This window comes from Marmota marmota, unplaced genomic scaffold, assembly GCF_001458135.2.
Source record: "Marmota marmota marmota unplaced genomic scaffold, marMar, whole genome shotgun sequence".
Taxonomy (NCBI): Eukaryota; Metazoa; Chordata; class Mammalia; order Rodentia; family Sciuridae; genus Marmota; species Marmota marmota.
This window is the reverse complement of record NW_026000000.1, coordinates 9,845,756-9,863,951: the sequence shown is the minus strand read 5'-3', so window position 1 is coordinate 9,863,951 and position 18,196 is coordinate 9,845,756. Positions and strand designations below refer to the sequence as shown.

Here is an 18,196-nt window from a genome sequence, read left to right as displayed (position 1 = left end):
AACTGAGGCAGAGTGTGTCACAATGAGAAGCATACAAAACTCCCAGGCTTGGTCCTGGACCCTGCTTATGTCATACAGGAAGGCAGGGAAGATTTTTTCTTCTTCTTCACCTTTCTGGATGCATTCCACACACTGCCTCCTCACTAATGCCTCTGGGATTGCTCCGGCCACTCACATCTCCCTTCTTTTACCTAAAATTTGCATTTTGAGTGTAGTAAGCTCTTGTCTTGGGTTTTTATTTTATTGTCTTGTGTATTGAGCATTTGAACTTGTATCCTTCTCAGTACCATGCATAGAGCCAGTGTTAGGCAGAAGGTAAATAAGGATCATCTCAATTGAACTCATCCCTCCAAATCCAGACTGTTAGATTGAATAGCTGCATGGAAGGTAGAACATTTTGTCCCTGAAAACTTGCTCAGGAACTGACTCACTGAGTTGGGAGCAACAAATGCCTGATGAATGAATGCATGAACACATTCATGGATGAGATGTAAGGCACTAGGCTGTTCTGGAGGGAACTGGCCTGGTCTCTTCTATAGGTGAGGTACAGTAGGAAGAGCATCAGGTCTAGGGGCCAGTTTCTGTTCTGGTTCCACAAAACCATAACCGGCTGCTGGGAGCTGCTTGGGGGTATCATAAGGATCCTGAAAGGTATGTGCAGTGGCATGTGTGAGGGTGACCTGTCTCCTGGTCTGCAGAATGGAGAATTTGTTCATCAACCGTTTCATGCACATGTTCCAGTCATCCTGGAGTGACTTTGCTGACTTCGAGAAAATCTTTGTCAAGATCAGCAACACTATTTCTGGTGAGTGTGCCTTTGGGGATTTTACAGTACTGGGGAGGGGGATGCTGTTTTTCTGTTCAAGATGTACCAGGAAGTTAGCAAGGGTCATAGCTCAGCAGGTCAAGGGGACTTGCCACCAGTCATCCAGGCTAGCCACCTGCTGTGTCCCACACCACTTGCCTAACTTGTGGTTACCCATACTCCTGCTTAAACATTCAAGCTTCTATACCCTCAACCTCATTTTGTCATCAAAAGTCTCAAAAAAATGATATTTTTCTTTATCTGATATATAACTTTTTCTTTACAAAAATCAATAATTCATGGTGCTTCTGGACTCAATGAAGTCAAGACTTAGCTTTTTTTTTTTTTTTTAAGCATTTACATAAAAGCAAAGCTAGTTGGAAGGAGAAAAAAAAAAGAGTGAAGTTAGGTCCTTTGAACCAAGATGCGTTTTTGTTGGAACACTGGTCTTGGTAATTGGCAATAATGACATGGGAAGGAAACAGTCACAGAAAGTTAAGGAGACAAGAGTGGTTGGATAAAGAACAGTTGAAAGCAGCACTTTGGTTAACATCACCCCAGGACTACCCTCTACTCCCCTCATCTCCCTCCATGATGGGCTGAAGGACCTGAGTTCTTTATAGAGGGGTGGGTATTCTGGGAGGTGTGTGAGCCACACTAAGAGCCAGCTCAGGGAAGACAGGGTGGCATCATAGTCTGACCCAGTGGCTGGCAGAGGCATACAGTTGGGTGTGGCTAGTGATGCCTGTGGCCAACAGGCTGTTCAGTCGTACCCAGGAGAGGGGACCTAGCAGATACTCTGCTCTAGGACAGGGTCATGAGGACCACAGCCCTAGCTGCCTTCGGCACAAGGCTCATGTTGGGCCTCATTTCTCTTCCCAGAACGGGTCATGAAACACTGGCAAGAAGACCTCATGTTTGGCTACCAGTTTCTAAATGGATGCAACCCTGTGCTCATCAGGCGCTGCTCGGAGCTGCCTGTGAAGCTCCCAGTGACCACAGAGATGGTGGAGTGCAGCTTAGAGCGGCAGCTCAGCTTGGAGCAGGAGGTGCAGGTAGGGACAGGCTTTCAAGGCCACACTTTGTCAGGCAGAAGTCACTTCCTGCTGACCAGTACTCACTGGTACCCAGATCATAATCTCCAGACCTGTCTGGTCAGCCAATGGCTCCTTCCTTTTCCTGGCAGCAGCGTTAATGAGAGCCCTGGCCATTGTGCTAACTGTTTTGTGTAAGATCAAAAGAGGAATCGAAGGTGATGTTTTTCCATGATACTCACATTTGGGAGTATATTGTCAACTTTGATACCAATAATTACAAAACCTACCACTGACTAGGGGCCTGTGCTAGGCCAAGCATTGTGACAGATGTTTTTACTCAAATGATCACCCACCTTGCAAAGTGAAAAAAACTGGAGAAAGAAGCATGCTGTGTTTAAGAACAAGGTGGGGGCTGAAATAATTCTTTACATTCTAATTAGAAATGTGAACTGAGAACTTTGATATGATGATGATAAAAACAAAATTGAGTCACACAAATACAAATAGGCAAAGCCTTTACAGGGCTTCTGCTTGAGAAGGGAGACACAACTTTAATAAGAAAGTGTCAGGCTGTTCCCTGGAACAAAAGAAGGGAGCTGATTTTAATGTCTGCTTGCAGGAGTGGGCTGAGGGATAGGACATTAATGGGCTTTAGGTGTGACCTGTGATGGTGCTTCAACTCAACCATCTCTGCCTTGTGATAAAAATGAGTTTGGTGAAAGCACCTGGCTCTAACGATGTACCTGGTACTGTTTGAGGGTGGATAAATGAGGCTTGCTTGGAAACTGATAAACGGTAGGGTTAAGTTTGGATCTTTTCTTGGTTGTCATAAGCCAAAGTCTAGGAGTGCATTTTTCCTTTGTTCCTATGGTGGTGCTGACTGTCTGACTTACCTGGTCATATAAACAACAATAACAACACACAACCCACCACATACACACAGCACATTACTTCTCTGTAGATTTAATTGCCAGATGTGGTAATGTTGACTCAGGCTATAGTTCTCACACCTTAAATCAGAAAGTCATACATCTCTAAAAGTCAGAAAATCCTAAAATTGAAACGGATTGAGCAGCCATTGTGGCCCCTGGCCACTCAAGAAGAGACACTTTGTGACCTGCCAAATAAAGTCACAGCCTCCCACTGCTGCCTCCAGGTCAGGTGGTTACATGACATCTTTCCTTTGAGCTGGTCACTCAGCTGTGTTTTAAATTATGAGACAATAATCTAATAGCCACCAGCGACTAGACTCTTATGTATACTCACTCCTCTGTTTTTCACCCTGTCCTCATCTTCCACAAAGCAACACAATTGTTAATTCCCACATTCATGCCACCTTTCTTTGACAGACTCTTAATGATCTATGGTAAGCTTGTGAACTATGAAAACTCCTGAATACTTTCTTTTTAAGAATCTTCCGTGAAATTTATTTTTGGAACATAAATAGAAATACTATCCTGTTGTTGGGTTTTTTTGTTGGTTGGTTTTCTGATAATAATGTGTGTATGTGTTTGTGTGTATTCCTGCTGTTGGTTTCAATTCATTATTCTTCAAGATTGCATTAATTTTTGTACTTCATATCAGTCACAAAAATCAACTCAATCTGTTTTTTTTTTTTACAAGAATTGTACTGGATCAAAGCTGAGCTAATGGGCTCAGGCATAGCTGGACCAGGCTCAGATGATGTACGTTTTTCAACTCTCTGCCTCTGGTGGAGTTTTTTCTTAGAATGGTCTCCTTCGCTGGATTAAAAATGATCACAGCTTCAGACTTGGCTTCTTCCAATTTAGTACATACACCCCTCCCAGCCTCACCCACAAAGACCCCTTTTCCCAATAGTCCCAATGTCCAAGCTTGAATCCTGAGCTAATCCCCTGAGTCAATCACCACTGCCAGCAAAATGGAATTTGCTGACCAAAAGAGGACTCAGAATTTAGGGAGGCCAGAATATGTCTCTGGAAAAATCCTGGTGTTTCAGAACTGAGATGGGCCTTGTTTTCCAAAAAGATGTCTTGGGTTAACAGAAATGTCCCAGATTCCAGGAACTGCTGGTTCCCAGACCTGAGTTCCTGGGACCTCCCTTTGGGTATCATATTGGGTTATCTGTCTCAAGGTTTTATTTGCAACTATTCCTTCTGGGCAGTCGTCATTAAAGTGTCCAGCCCGTCCTGGTAACCCAGTCAGCCCTGCTCCCCACAGTTCCTTGGGCCCAACTCCTTGAAGAGATGTCCGGATGGTCCTGGAAGATGACCTCCAAAACCAGCCCTCCCCATTTTGCGAATACTAGGCTGGGATGCTCAAAGCGCATTCCTAATGTCAGACAAGAAAAGGAGGGCAGCGGCAATGGAAGTGGCGGGCTCTGGGGCGCCTTCTGGTGCCTAATTAAGGTACCACAGCCTGGGTGTTGGGTGCATGCGCAGTCGGCGCAGCTTCTTCTGCGGCTGAGCTGTGGATCCAACGAGCCACCAGAGCAGGCGGTGGCCTTTTGTTGATGTCTCCAGAAATCTCAGGCCCTGAACCGTTTCCCACCTGCAACGCCCTTGCCGCCAGCTGAACTCCGCCTTGCAACCGGAGCAGACAACAAACCGTTGCACCTGGCCTCCGCGCTGTCGTCTGGCTCCCTCTAGAGGACTCCTGGTGCAGAACGGCTGTCCACCACCCAGATCACAGGCGCGCTAGTTTTGTACTGGGGTGTGTTCAGAACTGCCGAAAAGGGTACGCATCTGGAGTCAGGGAGTCCTATGAATTTCCACCAAGTGACTCACCATGTCGCCAGCCTCAGACCAGGATGTCACAAAACATGTCAACCCTGCAGACCCTCCCACCGCATGAACCCCTTTTTTTCCATTCCCTACCTACTTCTCCCTCTCCAGGGGGACCCTTGCGGGGCAGGGAGGCGGGCGGGAGATGGGTGGCAAGGTGGGGGGGCACCCACAATGGCTACTTTGCCCAGTTTTAAATTTTATGTGTCACTTTTTGGTATATGACTTCTCTCATCTATTTTATCTAAACTTTACCTTCTTTCTATTAAACTGCCATTCTGGGTGCTCTTTGACCAACTTTCATGAGGATCAAGCTGGTTTCAGGTAGAATAAGTGTATAATTAGCTGCTGCCAGTCCTTTACCTTACCTGGGAATATACTTCGTGTGCATCAACCTTTGAATTAGAGGTCAAAAGAAATATAAATTGTGAACTCCACTGAGTTTCTGGGAAGAGAAAGGGCTCCCAAAGACCATCATTTCTTACCCCTAATCCAATCTGACTCTTGGGTTCAACTCTGCTGATAGTGATTTGGACTCCTCTGCCTCCTGCAGCAAGGGAACATTTTCATTGTGGACTATGAGCTGCTGGATGGAATTGATGCCAACAAAACTGACCCCTGCACACACCAGTTCCTGGCTGCGCCCATCTGCCTGCTGTATAAGAACCTGGCCAACAAGATTGTCCCCATTGCCATCCAGGTAGGCTGCTTATCTCTAGCTTTTCTGGACCTCTCTGCCCTCAGGTGGATGTGGGGATGCAAGACCTGGGGGAGGAATTTCCTAAGCAGCTTCATGTGCATCTCCAGGAGGGGAAGACAGCTCTGCCTCGTGGTCTAAGGAAGGTGCTGAAGCTGAAGGAAAAATAAGACATTAGAACTTTTTGCCTCCTGCAGGGAGGAAGAGAGGGCTCCATTCTCCCAGATATTCTTGACAAATCTCTGGCAGGGTAAGACATGCTTTTGAGGATCTGCTCTGGAATGATAGCCCTAGCCAGGGCCCCCAAATCAAGATGCCCATAGGTAGGTGAAGTTGTGAATCGATCTGGAGATTGAGGCCACCAATAGGCACCATGGGCACGAATGTTAGGAAATGGGACAGCCCTGGGACACTTTCCTTGATGCCTATGGGTTCTTGCATTCTCAAAGATAGTGAAGGATGGGGGAAACAGTCTGGGGAAGAGGCAGTTCTGCACACGGTTTCACCTGCCCTGCACAATGGGAGCAAGTACATAGACAGCAGGGATCAGGCCCAGAACATGCAGGACAGGACTAAATAAATGATGACCACTGGGAGCTGGGAGAGGGACTGTACAGGACCCTATATGGGGATGGGAAGATGCACATTCAGCAAACAATGCCTGAGCACTGGATACTGGATGCTGAGAGCATTATGGCAGTTGGATTTGTCATGCCCTAACCACACTCCAAGATTATCTAGGGGTTACCTGCCCAGTCCTCAAAACCTTACCCTCAATTTAGAAATCTAAAAAATACTGAAACTGCATGTATTTCAAAACCTTATAGCAAATTCATAGGCTGCAAATAAACCTTCTATGAACCAAAAAGAAAAGCTATTTAGAGTTTCTCCCATTCAATGTGATATGCAAATGGCCACTACAAAAATTGTATTGTAATATAAAATATTATGTTTCCCCAGACCCAGAAAAGTGGGGCAAGTCACCTAATGAAATATACACACTGCTAAAATCCTAAAATCTTTTTAATTCTAAAGCACTTTGGCCACTGGGGTTTCAGATAGGGAATTGTCTTCATTCATGTAGATCATTTTCCTCAGATAAGGAAATTGAGGCACAGGTGCACAGTGTTAATCAGAGTGCTGGGATTCAAGCCATGCTCCTCCAGTCTCCCAGGGGCACAACCTCCACCCCAAGGAACCCCCAGTGCGTTATCAGAGAGAAGCCCTATGCCTGAGAAAGAGAGGCAGAAGGAACAGGTGACATAGGAAAGAAATCATCATTGGGAGATGCCAGAAGAGGGGCTGGTTGCCACTGACATATACTTCCAGAGGAGCCTGTCCAGTCAGAGGAGTGGCTTAAATCCCAGCTCTGCCACTTGACAGCAGACCCTGTGACTTGAGCAAGCCAAAGGAGCTTCTGAGTTTCTCTCCTCTCCTGAAAATTGCAAACTTTGCAAACTATAAAGACCCAAGTGATACAGAAAAGTACCAAAGGGAATTTCACCTTTATGTAAATGTAGAAGAAAGAAAGTTTCATGGATTAGAGGAGAGAAAACATGGGGAGACAGGAGGGAACAAAAAGGAAGGTGGGAAATGGGATTGGAATCAAATTCTTTGTACGTATGTATGATTTTGTCAAAATGAACCCAAATACTATGTATACTTATAATGCTCTAAAACAAAACATGTAAATGAATGCCAGAGAACGATAAATATGAAATCTGTTTCTCTGAGAGTTTTTTTTTTTTCTTTTTAAAGACCTGATCATTAGACTGATGGGAAAAAAGTGGAGAGGGGCTAGCTCAGTAGTAGAGCTCCTGGCTTCTATCCCACCCCAAAAACAAAAAGAAAAGAGAGAAAGTAAAATATACAAGAGTAGAAATAAGAAAGGAGATTTTTAGATTATAGATTTTTTAGAAAGAGTAATTGTATGACAACAAATTTGGAAAAAATCAAAAGAAAATTCATAAAAAGCTTGGGAAATATAAATTAGAAGAAACTAGAAAACAACCCAGTTTCCATATAACAATAGGAAGTAAATTAAATGTCTAGACTGGTGCAAGGTCAGTATGCTGAGCACCTAGGTTTTAGCAAACCTTTAAACAACAAATGTTTCCAAAGCTCTTTGAGGTATTGGTATGTCCTCAAATTCATTCTTCAAGCTGGCGTAGCCTTAGTTCTGAGACTGGATACAAGTAAGCTACAAAAGAAAATTTAATCCAAGTTAGCAATCAAGATTGAAAAAGAAACTTTTAAAAATGATACTAGCAAAGTGATTGCTGTAGTGTAATAATGACTAATATGTTACAACCATGTAGGGTTTATTTAAGATATTTCAGTATCAATAGAGCACAGTGTGGTATAAGCACAATAAGGAGAAAGCTTATATTATGTCAATTGATCAAAAAAAGGAATTTAATAACATGTTGTAACCATAACTAGTAAAAGTTAAAATAGGCCAGGTTTGGTGGTGCACATATGTAATCCCAATGGCTCAGAGGATAGAGAATTCAAAGCCAGCCTCAGCAACAGGGAGGTGCTAAGCAAGTCAGAGAATCCTGTTTCTAAATAAAATACAAAATAGGGCTGGGGATGTGGCTCACTGGTTAAACGCCCCTGAGTTCAATCCCCAGTAACAACAGCAACAAAAAAAAAATAAAATAATAATAGAATGAACTTATTTATGTAGAACCTAGACAACATGTATCATTCAAAAAGATACAAATCTAAAGGTATTACCATTAAAATCATAAACAGGAGTGTCGATATGGGGCAGGGATGTAGTTAAATCAGAGTGCTTACCTAGCACACTTGAAGCCCTGAATTCATCCTCAGCATTTCAAAACCAAACCAAACCAACAAACAAAAATACTGATATCACCATTGTTATTCAACATTATTTTAGAAGTTCTATCATGCGCAATAAAGCATAATGAATAAATTGTAAGAGAATTGGGAATATTATCTTTTCAAATAATGGTATGACAGTAGACCTAGAAAACACAAGAGATGTTCAGTTTTTAAAAATCTATTTGAGTAAATAAGTTTGTTTAGCTCAGTGTCCAGACAGATATATTCCCAATAAATTAAATAGCCTTTCTTCATGCTAACAACAAAATGGAATGCCAATATCAAGAAAAACTGCAATCATTTTAAAGGATATATAAATAAATATTAACAATGATTTGATATTGAATTTCTATTCAACTTGTATGATACAAAGATACTACTATTATGTATAATTATAATGCAGTAATACAAACATTTAAGAAAAGGCCAATTCTATCAAATATTATTATATAAAGGCCAATTCTATCAAATATTATTATATAAACTTAATGTGCTTCCAATTAAAACCTTAATCAAATTCTTTATTGGGGATAGTGTGAGGAGACTAAAAAAGCACACAAGACAACTAAATAAAATAACTTAAATATTCATATAGGAGAAGAAATCTTCAAAGACAGGCACAAATTTTTGAAAAAAGAAAAACAGAAAGAGACCTTTCCCTGATGGATATGAAGAAATATTTTAAGGTCACTGGTTAAAGCAGATGCTATGCATGAGGACAGATTGGGGGTGGGAGGATGGTGCAGAGTCTAGAAATAGGCCCCCCATATAGAGGAATTTAAGATGGGTTTTCAACTCAGGGGAAGGGAATGGTATTTTTATGGTGTTATCATACTGCCATTGCATAGGGAGAAAACAAACTGGACCCCTCCTTTGTGCTATTTACAAAAATAAAACTCAAATAAAATAAAAACTAAGATAAAAAAGTAAAAGAGAATGTGGAAAAACAATGGATAATGTGAGGATTGAGTCTTTTAAAGTGAAAACAAGAAACCAAGAAGTTATAAGGGAAAAGATAGACATATTTGATTATGTAGTATTTAAACATTGAATAGTAAAATACACCATAAACAAAGTCAAAAGGCAAATAAAGTAGGTGAGTTAGCTGCCACACCAGTCGCAGATAAAGGATGAAAATCTATAATACACAAAGAGCTCCTTCAAACAGATAAGGAAAAAGACAAATCCCTCAATTAAAAAAAATGGCCAGAGAATATGAATAGTCTATTCACAGAAAAGGAGATGTAAGGGGACAAACATCATATGGAAAAATTCTCAGCTTCACCAGCAGTTAGGGATGCTAATAAAAGTTAACGATGCGTATTAGATATGTCCCAGATGTCCTGGGGGTGAGGGGTGGGGTTCTGAAATACATTAGCAAAATGGAAAAGCAAAACAAAACTGTATAGATACTATGAATTCATTTATGTAAAATGAATACAAAGACACAAGACACCATATACTTGAGCAGCTACCTGGTCACCCACTTGGGAACATTGGGGTTACGTGTGTTAGGAGTCAGTTGAGCAAAAGAAGAAGGGACAGATATTTCTTCTAATAAAATTCTGTTTATGGAAAATTCAACAGATAAATATGAATATATGCAAAGACCTAATGAATAAGGCTTACCAGAAGGTAGTGGTCAGCTCTTAGATATGGATCATAAAATGTTCTCTTTCTTGAGCTCTTCTTTAATAACCAATTTATTTTTTACAATAAGAAAATACGATTTTGTAATCAAAAACAAACAGCTACTTCCTTATCACCCCCCACTTCCCTCTCCCCCAAAATTTGAAAAACACAAGCAAATTGCCCAGGGGACATTCTGGAGTACCACTGTAGGCTAAGGCCCTGGACAGGAGTGGGATGCTGTGAAGGATATGTGAGAGGGCAAAGTGCAAAGTGAGCCTAAGAGCTCATTGAGGAAATGCAAATGCAGTGCTGATTTGCAGAGAAAGGAGAGAAGGGAGAAAGTGGTGTGGTAGATCTGAAATGGGCAGAGAGTGGAACTGTCCCAGATCAGCTCTTTACCTCCTATGTGACTTGGGAGAGCTACTGTTTCCACTCAGAGCCTCAGTTTCTCCCTATGTAAAATGGAAATGATAAGGAATACCTGCTTTGCAGAGTCATCGTGAAGATTAAGTGAGATAGTACAGGTAAAACCCCTACCACACAGCAGAGAGTCTCCAGGTCCCAAAGCCTATAAGGGAGCATATTAGGAATGTTTTAGAGAATGTCAGGACTTTATCAGAGGACACCTAGGAGGCGGGGCACAGTGGCAGGTGCCTGTTGCCAGGGCAGCTAATGCAAATGAGTAAATCATCGGAGAGGTGGAGATCCTGAGGACTTTGAGCCCTGGGGTTATTTCAAAGGGGCAAGAATTTGATCTGCACAAGGTTCTCCCAACCTCTTAATTTTCCGGAAAACTTGATCATTCAAATTTTAGCTGAAATTATCTAATTAAAGATGGACAATGGATCCGATTAATAAAAGACCAAACAAGAATACTATTGGAGGCCAACCTCTGCTCTCCTGTCTTTCCACCCGTCTCTCTCCACCAGAGGCAGCTGTTAGAACAGCTCTGTCCCTTAGCCTGTACAGAAGCCACTGGCTTCGCATGGCTCTGGAGCACCTTGAAACTCAACTAGTCCAAACCAAGAACTGCTATAGGTGCAAAGTACGTGCCAGATTTCAAAGACTTAGAATGGGGCAGGGGATGAAATATTTAATAGTTGTAGATTGGTTTCATGTTTTGAATATACTGGGTAAACTAAAATTATGTCATAAACCTAAATTTCACCTGTTTCCTTTTATATTTTAAAACATGGTTTCCTGAAAATTTGAAACTCCTAATTTGGTTCACATTATAATTCTACAGGATAGTCCTGTTTTAGAGGAAGAAACAGACAAGGAAGTCACTTTCCAAAATAGTGGGACATAGCTGAGTGCCTTCCTCAGCTGGGTCAGTTCTCTGTCTCTGCTGGAACCACACTGGTCTCTCCAACTGCACAAAGCCCAGCCAAGTCTCTTCCCAGCCTGCTCTCAGCCTTGGCAGCTACTGCTGGCACATTGTTCCCCCAAGTCACTTTAAATGCCAGCCCCTCCATGATTCCCTGTCCTCATTTAAGAGATGGGGTAGCCCTAACATCTGCCATCCAGACTCCCCAGAGATCTCACTGTTGGGTACTGAAATGATGCTGGTATTTCATGAGTGATGTGTGGGGTTAGGGTGTGGCTCAGTGTTACAGTACTTGCCTAGCATGCATTAGGCCCTGAGTTTGAACCCCAGCACCAACTGCCCCCTCTCTTTTTCTCTCTCTCTTTCGCTCTCCCTACCTCCCTACCCCGCCCCACTCAAAAAGCCAAAAAAACACAAAAAACCGGGATGATTAAGGATGAATGCTGTCACAGGTGAAGCTAGGGATCAATGGTGGGCCAGGCAGAGAGGGTGGAAAGACCAGAATGTAGAGACATTGGAGGCCAGATCACCAAGGAGTTTGAGGATTTCATTTTCTGGCATTAAGAGATGACTGAATATTTTTCAAGAGGAGATTAATATAACATGACTTGTACTTTAGAGAAAAATCACCTTGGCCCCAGTGTGGGGTTCAAACTGGAAAGAAGGTGGTGAGCTGGGCCTGTACTACAGGCTACATCCAGCTATAGGTCTAGAGCCCAGGGCAGGGCTCAAATTGCTCAATCTAAGATGGGGCAGCAAGAGGGCCCCAGAGCCCTGGTCCCAGAGGTGCTAATTGAGGGCAAGAAGGGATGACCTGGGCAAACCCTGGGGAGCCCTAGACTTCAAGGGAAGGATACTTTAATCTCTACTTCCCAGAGACAAGGGTCTGGAAGTTCAAGAAACAGCAGTGGGAGACTAGTAGGAAGCCAGGAGGGAAAAGGTCAAGAGCAGAGATCACATCCATCTTCACCTCCCTCTTCTTGTGATGTCTCCATGTGGCCTAATAACAACTCCATGAGGAATTACTGTCCCTGGGGTGCAGAAAGACTTGGTCAGTCATCTAGGGTTGTCCAGGTTATAAGTGTCATAGCTAGGACATGAACCCTGGGCCCCTGGAGGCCCTCCATGCTTGTGTTGTGATTTGAAAGTCACTATTGAAGACATTTAGATTCTTTTGTAGTCTAGAGCAAAATATACAATGTAATGTCTTTCTTCAACAAATCAGCTCAACCAAACCCCAGGAGAGGAGAATCCTATTTTTCTCCCTTCGGATGCCAAATATGACTGGCTTTTAGCCAAAATCTGGGTGCGTTCCAGTGACTTCCATGTCCACCAGACCATCACTCACCTTCTGCGCACACACCTGATATCTGAGGTTTTTGGTATCGCCATGTATCGCCAGCTGCCTGCTGTGCACCCCATTTTCAAGGTATGCCAGTTCTAGCCCCACCTGAAGAAGGAGAGCACTGGGGAGGGTAGCTGACATCCCCTCAGGGGGTCTGTGGCTGGGGTGAGTAGCAGAGAGGAACGCAGGGAGACATGCTCAGGGAGGCAGTAATGCCTTACATGGAAGAAAGCAGCTGGGATCCTGAGGGGTCCTTCAGATGTAAGGTTAGGACAGGGCCCAGGGCCTAGACCTGACACGGAGCCTGGCTGGCTGGGAAGTAGAGGTTGAAAATCTTCCTTCCATCTTCCTGAAACCTGCCAGCACGATTGCTAGAGTAACTGAAGGCTAAAGAGTACCTCTATGCCTCAGTTTCCTCATCTATAAAGAAAGTTAAAGTAACATCCTGCCTCTTAGGATGATGGTCAGGATTAAAATAATTAATAAATTCAGAGAGCTTAAGCAATGCCTAGCACATAGTTTAGCACTAGAAAAGTGTTGACTATTGGGGCTGGGGTTGTGGCTCAGAGGAAGAGCACTTGCCTAGCATGCATGAGGCACTATACCACATAAAAATAAAATAAAGGCATTGTGTCCACCTATAACTAAAAAAATAAATGTTTTTTAAAAAGAGAAAAGTGTTGACTATTATCCTTTTTATCATTATTGTCATTGCCGTTGCCATTAAGCATTAAGCTGTGTCCTCCAGGCCTCTAGCAATTACTTAGCAAGAAGATGGGCACCCAGACCTTCACTTCCTCACTGTATTCAGCATCATCCTTTGGATTATGAGCTGGGGTGGGGATGCTCAGCACCCAGGAGGCCCTTTCTGAGGTCTTTGCTCTTTCCCTGCCCAGCTGTTGGTGGCACATGTGAGGTTCACCATCGCCATCAACACCAAGGCCCGCGAACAGCTCATCTGCGAGTATGGCCTTTTTGACAAGGTAGATGCTCTCCGACATGCTTGGTACTTGTGATATCCCTGCTCGGTTGTCTCTACAACCCATCTGAAGTTAGATGCCCTTTAATGAGGCTGGGCCGCTGGGTGGAGGCTTGGAAAAGGCAGAAGACTGGAGGCTGTACTTGAAGCTAACTCCCAGCTTCTATGACTAACCTCCAGGCCTTGCCACCAGTCAACGCACCCTCTCTTCTTCTCAGGACATCACCAGGTCTTCCTCCTTGTGATGTCTCTTTGTCACCTGTTACCACCCCTCCCCTCTCCAGGCCCCAGAGCCTCATTCCTCATAGACAACTGACCTCATACACACCAAATATCTGCGTCCCCTTCCCACATTGCACACCCCTACCATTCTGCCTGGGACCTGCCTAACATTCTGAGCACAGCCTCCCACCCTCTTTCCTTCCATGCCCTTAATGTACCTGACCCATAACCCAGTCTCCCCCAAGCAAGGCATCAGGAAACCCGGTCACCCACCGGTGGGTGCCTACACATCTGCCAGCTGTCTGGCTGCCTTCCTGCAGGTGGCAGCCTATCCCTCCCTCCTCTCCTGCAGCACTGCAATACATGGTATTCAGTCCCTTTCAATGGGTGGGGAGGGGTTTCTCCCTGTTACCTCATCATGGGGGTTGGAAGGCTAGGCCTTCTACAAATTAAACATCACGCATTCCCCACCTCGCAGGCAAAAGGTTTGCCCTTCTTGCTCTGCCACCCCATTGCCCTCCCACCTTCTCGTGGATGCAGGGATGAACTCCTGGGCTGGACAGCTGGGCAGGAGGAAAGCCACCCTCAATCAGGGGCTCTCTCCTCCTATCCAGGCCAATGCCACCGGAGGTGGCGGGCACGTGCAGATGGTACAGAAGGCCCTGAAGGACCTGACCTATGCTTCCCTGTGCTTTCCTGCGGCCATCAAAGCCCGGGGAATGGAGAGCACTGAAGACATTCCCTACTACTTCTACCGAGATGATGGGCTGCTGGTGTGGGATGCCATTCAGACGTGAGTAATGGCAGGTGTCTTTGGGAAGGAGGCCCCAGGACAAGTCAATGGGGAGTGATCTGGCTCAGTGGTTAGGCACTGATGGAGGGAGGGGCTGAGGGGATCCTGAGTCCTGGCATTAAGGAGTGACACTAAGGTCAAAGATGGGTCATTTATTCCTGCCGGCCCCCTTCTGAGCCAGGTTCACATCCGAAGTGGTGAACATCTACTATGAGAGTGACCAGGTTGTAGAAGAGGACCAGGAGCTTCAGGACTTCGTGAAGGATGTTTACATGTATGGCATGCGGGGCAAGAAGGCTTCAGGTGGGCCACAGCAGCTCTTCTGTGTCTCTGACTGCCCTGGGGGACTTGGTGGGATCCCTCTCAGTGGTGTGCTTGGAAAGGTTGTCCCCTGCTGGATTATTTGGCACAACAATTTCTCCAGCACTTGCAGAGATGCTGAGAGCAGTGGGCTGTGGGGCAGGGGTCAGGGTGAGAGGCAGTGTCAGGGGTCCCTCCCCCCGGTGGTGGGGGGGAGAGCTCAGCCATGGTTTCCCCTCAGGCTTCCCCAAGTCAATCAAGACCCGGGAGAAGCTGTCTGAGTACCTGACTGTAGTGATCTTTACGGCCTCAGCCCAGCACGCAGCGGTGAACTTTGGCCAGGTAAGCTGGACAAGGGGAACCCTCAGGGCGGGAACTCGCTCAGAATCCCTTCATCCACTGCTGGCTGGTGAAGCTGGGCCCACCTTTGCCTCCTCCTCTGCTCTGGGCACTGTCTTTTCCTCCTGGCCTTAACAGCCTTTCCCTTGACAGACTCTGGACCTGGAATCAGTGTTTATAGGCACCTATTCCACCAGTTCAGCGAAGGAGGATCCGGCTGTGGGCTGCTAGAGGGAGAGTAGGGTGGGGACCAGAAAGGAGGGAATGGAACCTTGGAGAGGAGGTGCAGTACCCTAGGAGGGATGGTGACACCCAAGAGGAGGGGCAAAGGCGAACGGGCAGTGCCCTGTGGGTCAGGCAGTTGCAGATATGGTGGGTTGCAGGTGGGCAGGTGGCCGGACTTCCGGGTTGCCCACTTCTGTGGGTACTGTCTCTGCAGTACGACTGGTGTTCCTGGATCCCCAATGCTCCCCCAACCATGCGTGCCCCACCGCCCACGGCCAAGGGAGTGGTGAACATAGAACAGATTGTGGATACTCTGCCGGACCGTGGCCGCTCTTGCTGGCATCTGGGTGCAGTGTGGGCGCTGAGCCAGTTTCAGGAGAATGAGGTGAGAAGGCAGGATAGGAAACTGGAAGATCACCCAAGGTTTAACCCATTTCTCAAGTTCAAGGTTTTATTTGTTACAAAGGGTGGGGGGGGGTGGGGACCATGAAGGAGGGAATGGAACCTACAGCAAGGAATCCTGACCTCCAAGGCTGGAGGGCCCAGAATCAGCTGCAGGTGCTACCAAATCTTCAAGTGAGGCCTAGAGAGATCTCAGAGTGGTGGGGCTAGTGAGGGCGCAGGCTATGACTTGTTCTTCCTAACTGTAGCTTTGTACCCACTGACCATCCTCTCCTCCTTTCTCCTTCTCCCCTTCCCTCCCCTCTGTTAACCACCATTCCACTGTCAACTTCTATGAGATCAACTGTTTAAGGCTTCACACATTAGTGAGATCATACACTATTAGAATTTCTGTGCCTGGTTTATTTTATTTAACATAGTGTCCTCCAGCTTCATCCATGTTATTGTAAGTGACAAAATCTTATTCTTCATTATGACTGAATAGTATTTTACTGATTACATATGCTACATCTGCATCAGAGCAGGTGGCAGAAGGTAGAGGAAAAGGGGAGGTGAGCAGACGTTCCTTCCCTGTCCTCTCAAGTGATGGTCCACAGGGGTGGCACAAGGCCTGTCACTTTGTGTGGTCCTATCTTAGATTAAGCTTTCTGCCCATGTCTGTGCCCTCAGCTGTTCCTAGGCATGTACCCAGAAGAGCACTTCATTGAGAAGCCTGTGAAGGAGGCTATGGCCCGATTCCGCAAGAACCTGGAGGCCATTGTCAGCGTCATTGCTGAGCGCAACAAGAACAAAAAGCTGCCCTATTACTACTTGTCCCCAGACCGGATACCAAACAGTGTGGCCATCTGAACCTTGCCTGTGGCAGTCTCACGAGCTGCTCTGGAAAGCCAGACTCCAGCTCATGTGGCAGGCTCTGGCCTCCTGGCAGCTCACCTGTCTTCCATGGAGCCCAGCAAGTGTGTTCTGGTTTCCTGATGGGCTGGCTACAAACCAAAGTCTCCTCCAGGATGGATCAGGTTGTACCAAAGCTTCAGTGCATTTTCGTGTTTATCCCTTCATCTTTAGAGAATCCCATCCATTATTCCAGGGACCCTCCTGTATAGAGGACTGCAGAGCCTCCTGCCCATGCTCAGCTGAGTCCTTCCACGCTAAGAGTGACAGCAAATCAGAATAACCTATGCCTGTTCATTTTGGAGATGGGGAATTTCTGTGCTACTTAGTTTAATTTCTTGCACCTAACTACTAGGTGCCCAAATAACTTCTTGTTGAATGAATTAAGAATTGGTTGCCATAAAAATAAAGTTCTTATTTTAAACAGGTTTTGTTCCACATGATATATTCCAGTCACTCCGAACAGTTCACTACCCCACCTCTGGCACCACCTCCGCCTCATGCATACATGTGTGCCTGCACTATGTTCTCTGTGATTCCATCTGGGCAAAAGCCTGCCCCCCGAGGTCTATATGAAAGGGAGGTGATTTCTTCCTCTTCTTTTCCCAGACTGCTCTCACTCTTTCTTCAGAACACATCCCAAATGCCATCACCTCTGGGAAGGCATCCTCCATTGCTCAGATAGAGCTTGTCTCTCCCCAGGGCTTTGTGTGACTGTGTTGTTGCCCTCCTGTGTGTTCACACCCTAAGAAGCAGAGCTACTGGGAGGAGAGGGAACCTGCCTTATCTATACTTGTGCCCTGGGGCTGACATAAGAGAGCCACACTAAATTACTCCCTTGTTTTCCTGGTAGGACTGACAGATTCCAGGCATTGACTTTAGAGTTGGGTGCTGATTTTCTTCCGCAGCAGGGTTTGCAGCATGACTTGCAGAAAACTGGGAACTGGAAAACTTAATTTGGTCACTGGCTATTTAGATCAAACTTAATTCATTATGTGTAAAATTTACCAAAAATTAATGAGATAACTTTTAACAGTAAAAATGCTTCCTCACACAAAAATTTTACCCCCCATACCTTAAATAGGGAGCCCTTACAGTGAAAATAAGTTTTCTTTTCTAAATATCAATATCCAGAGAAAAGGCATGATTTAAATCATGAAAAGCCAAAATCAAATCATGTCAATCAGAAATAAAAAGAAAAATTCTAAAAGTTTTATTGAAATATATATTGTGATAATAATATGCATCTGTATACGCTATCTATATTAAATCAGTTCTAATGTATTCTAATGTCCAGTAAAATCAGTAGATAAAAATGTTTAATGATATTTATTGATCTCCTATATTGAAAGGTAATAAGTTGGAAAATTATTGTTGTACCCAAACATGAAAGGTCCCATTTTGAAAGGTATCATTCCCCTAATAGGCAGGTGGGTTTTATTATGACCTTATAATCTATCTCGACATAAACACTGAAGCCAAGGCAGAATGAAATCTCTAACTATGGCATTAATGGCATGTAATCTGAGGCTAAAACTTTTGAGCCACTGGAATGACCATATGAATTCAATTTAGTGGCAACAGCTGTCA

At 44.8% G+C, this 18,196-nt stretch overlaps 1 protein-coding gene across 2 annotated transcripts in view; it reads left to right on the top strand.

Annotated features, from left to right (window-relative positions):
- The window catches only part of Alox5 (arachidonate 5-lipoxygenase), a 58,899-nt gene extending 41,865 nt beyond the window's left edge, over positions 1-17,034 (top strand). For both annotated transcript variants that reach the window (XM_048807536.1, XM_015498921.2), the window contains exons 5-14: positions 699-805; positions 1,688-1,860; positions 5,158-5,304; positions 12,336-12,539; positions 13,352-13,438; positions 14,271-14,449; positions 14,631-14,752; positions 14,991-15,091; positions 15,528-15,698; positions 16,385-17,034. In XM_048807536.1, the coding sequence (XP_048663493.1) occupies positions 699-805; positions 1,688-1,860; positions 5,158-5,304; positions 12,336-12,539; positions 13,352-13,438; positions 14,271-14,449; positions 14,631-14,752; positions 14,991-15,091; positions 15,528-15,698; positions 16,385-16,564 (1,471 nt within the window). In that variant the 3' untranslated portion in view covers positions 16,565-17,034. The remainder of the gene's footprint in view (positions 1-698; positions 806-1,687; positions 1,861-5,157; positions 5,305-12,335; positions 12,540-13,351; positions 13,439-14,270; positions 14,450-14,630; positions 14,753-14,990; positions 15,092-15,527; positions 15,699-16,384) is intronic.
- Positions 17,035-18,196: the final 1,162 nt, after the last annotated feature.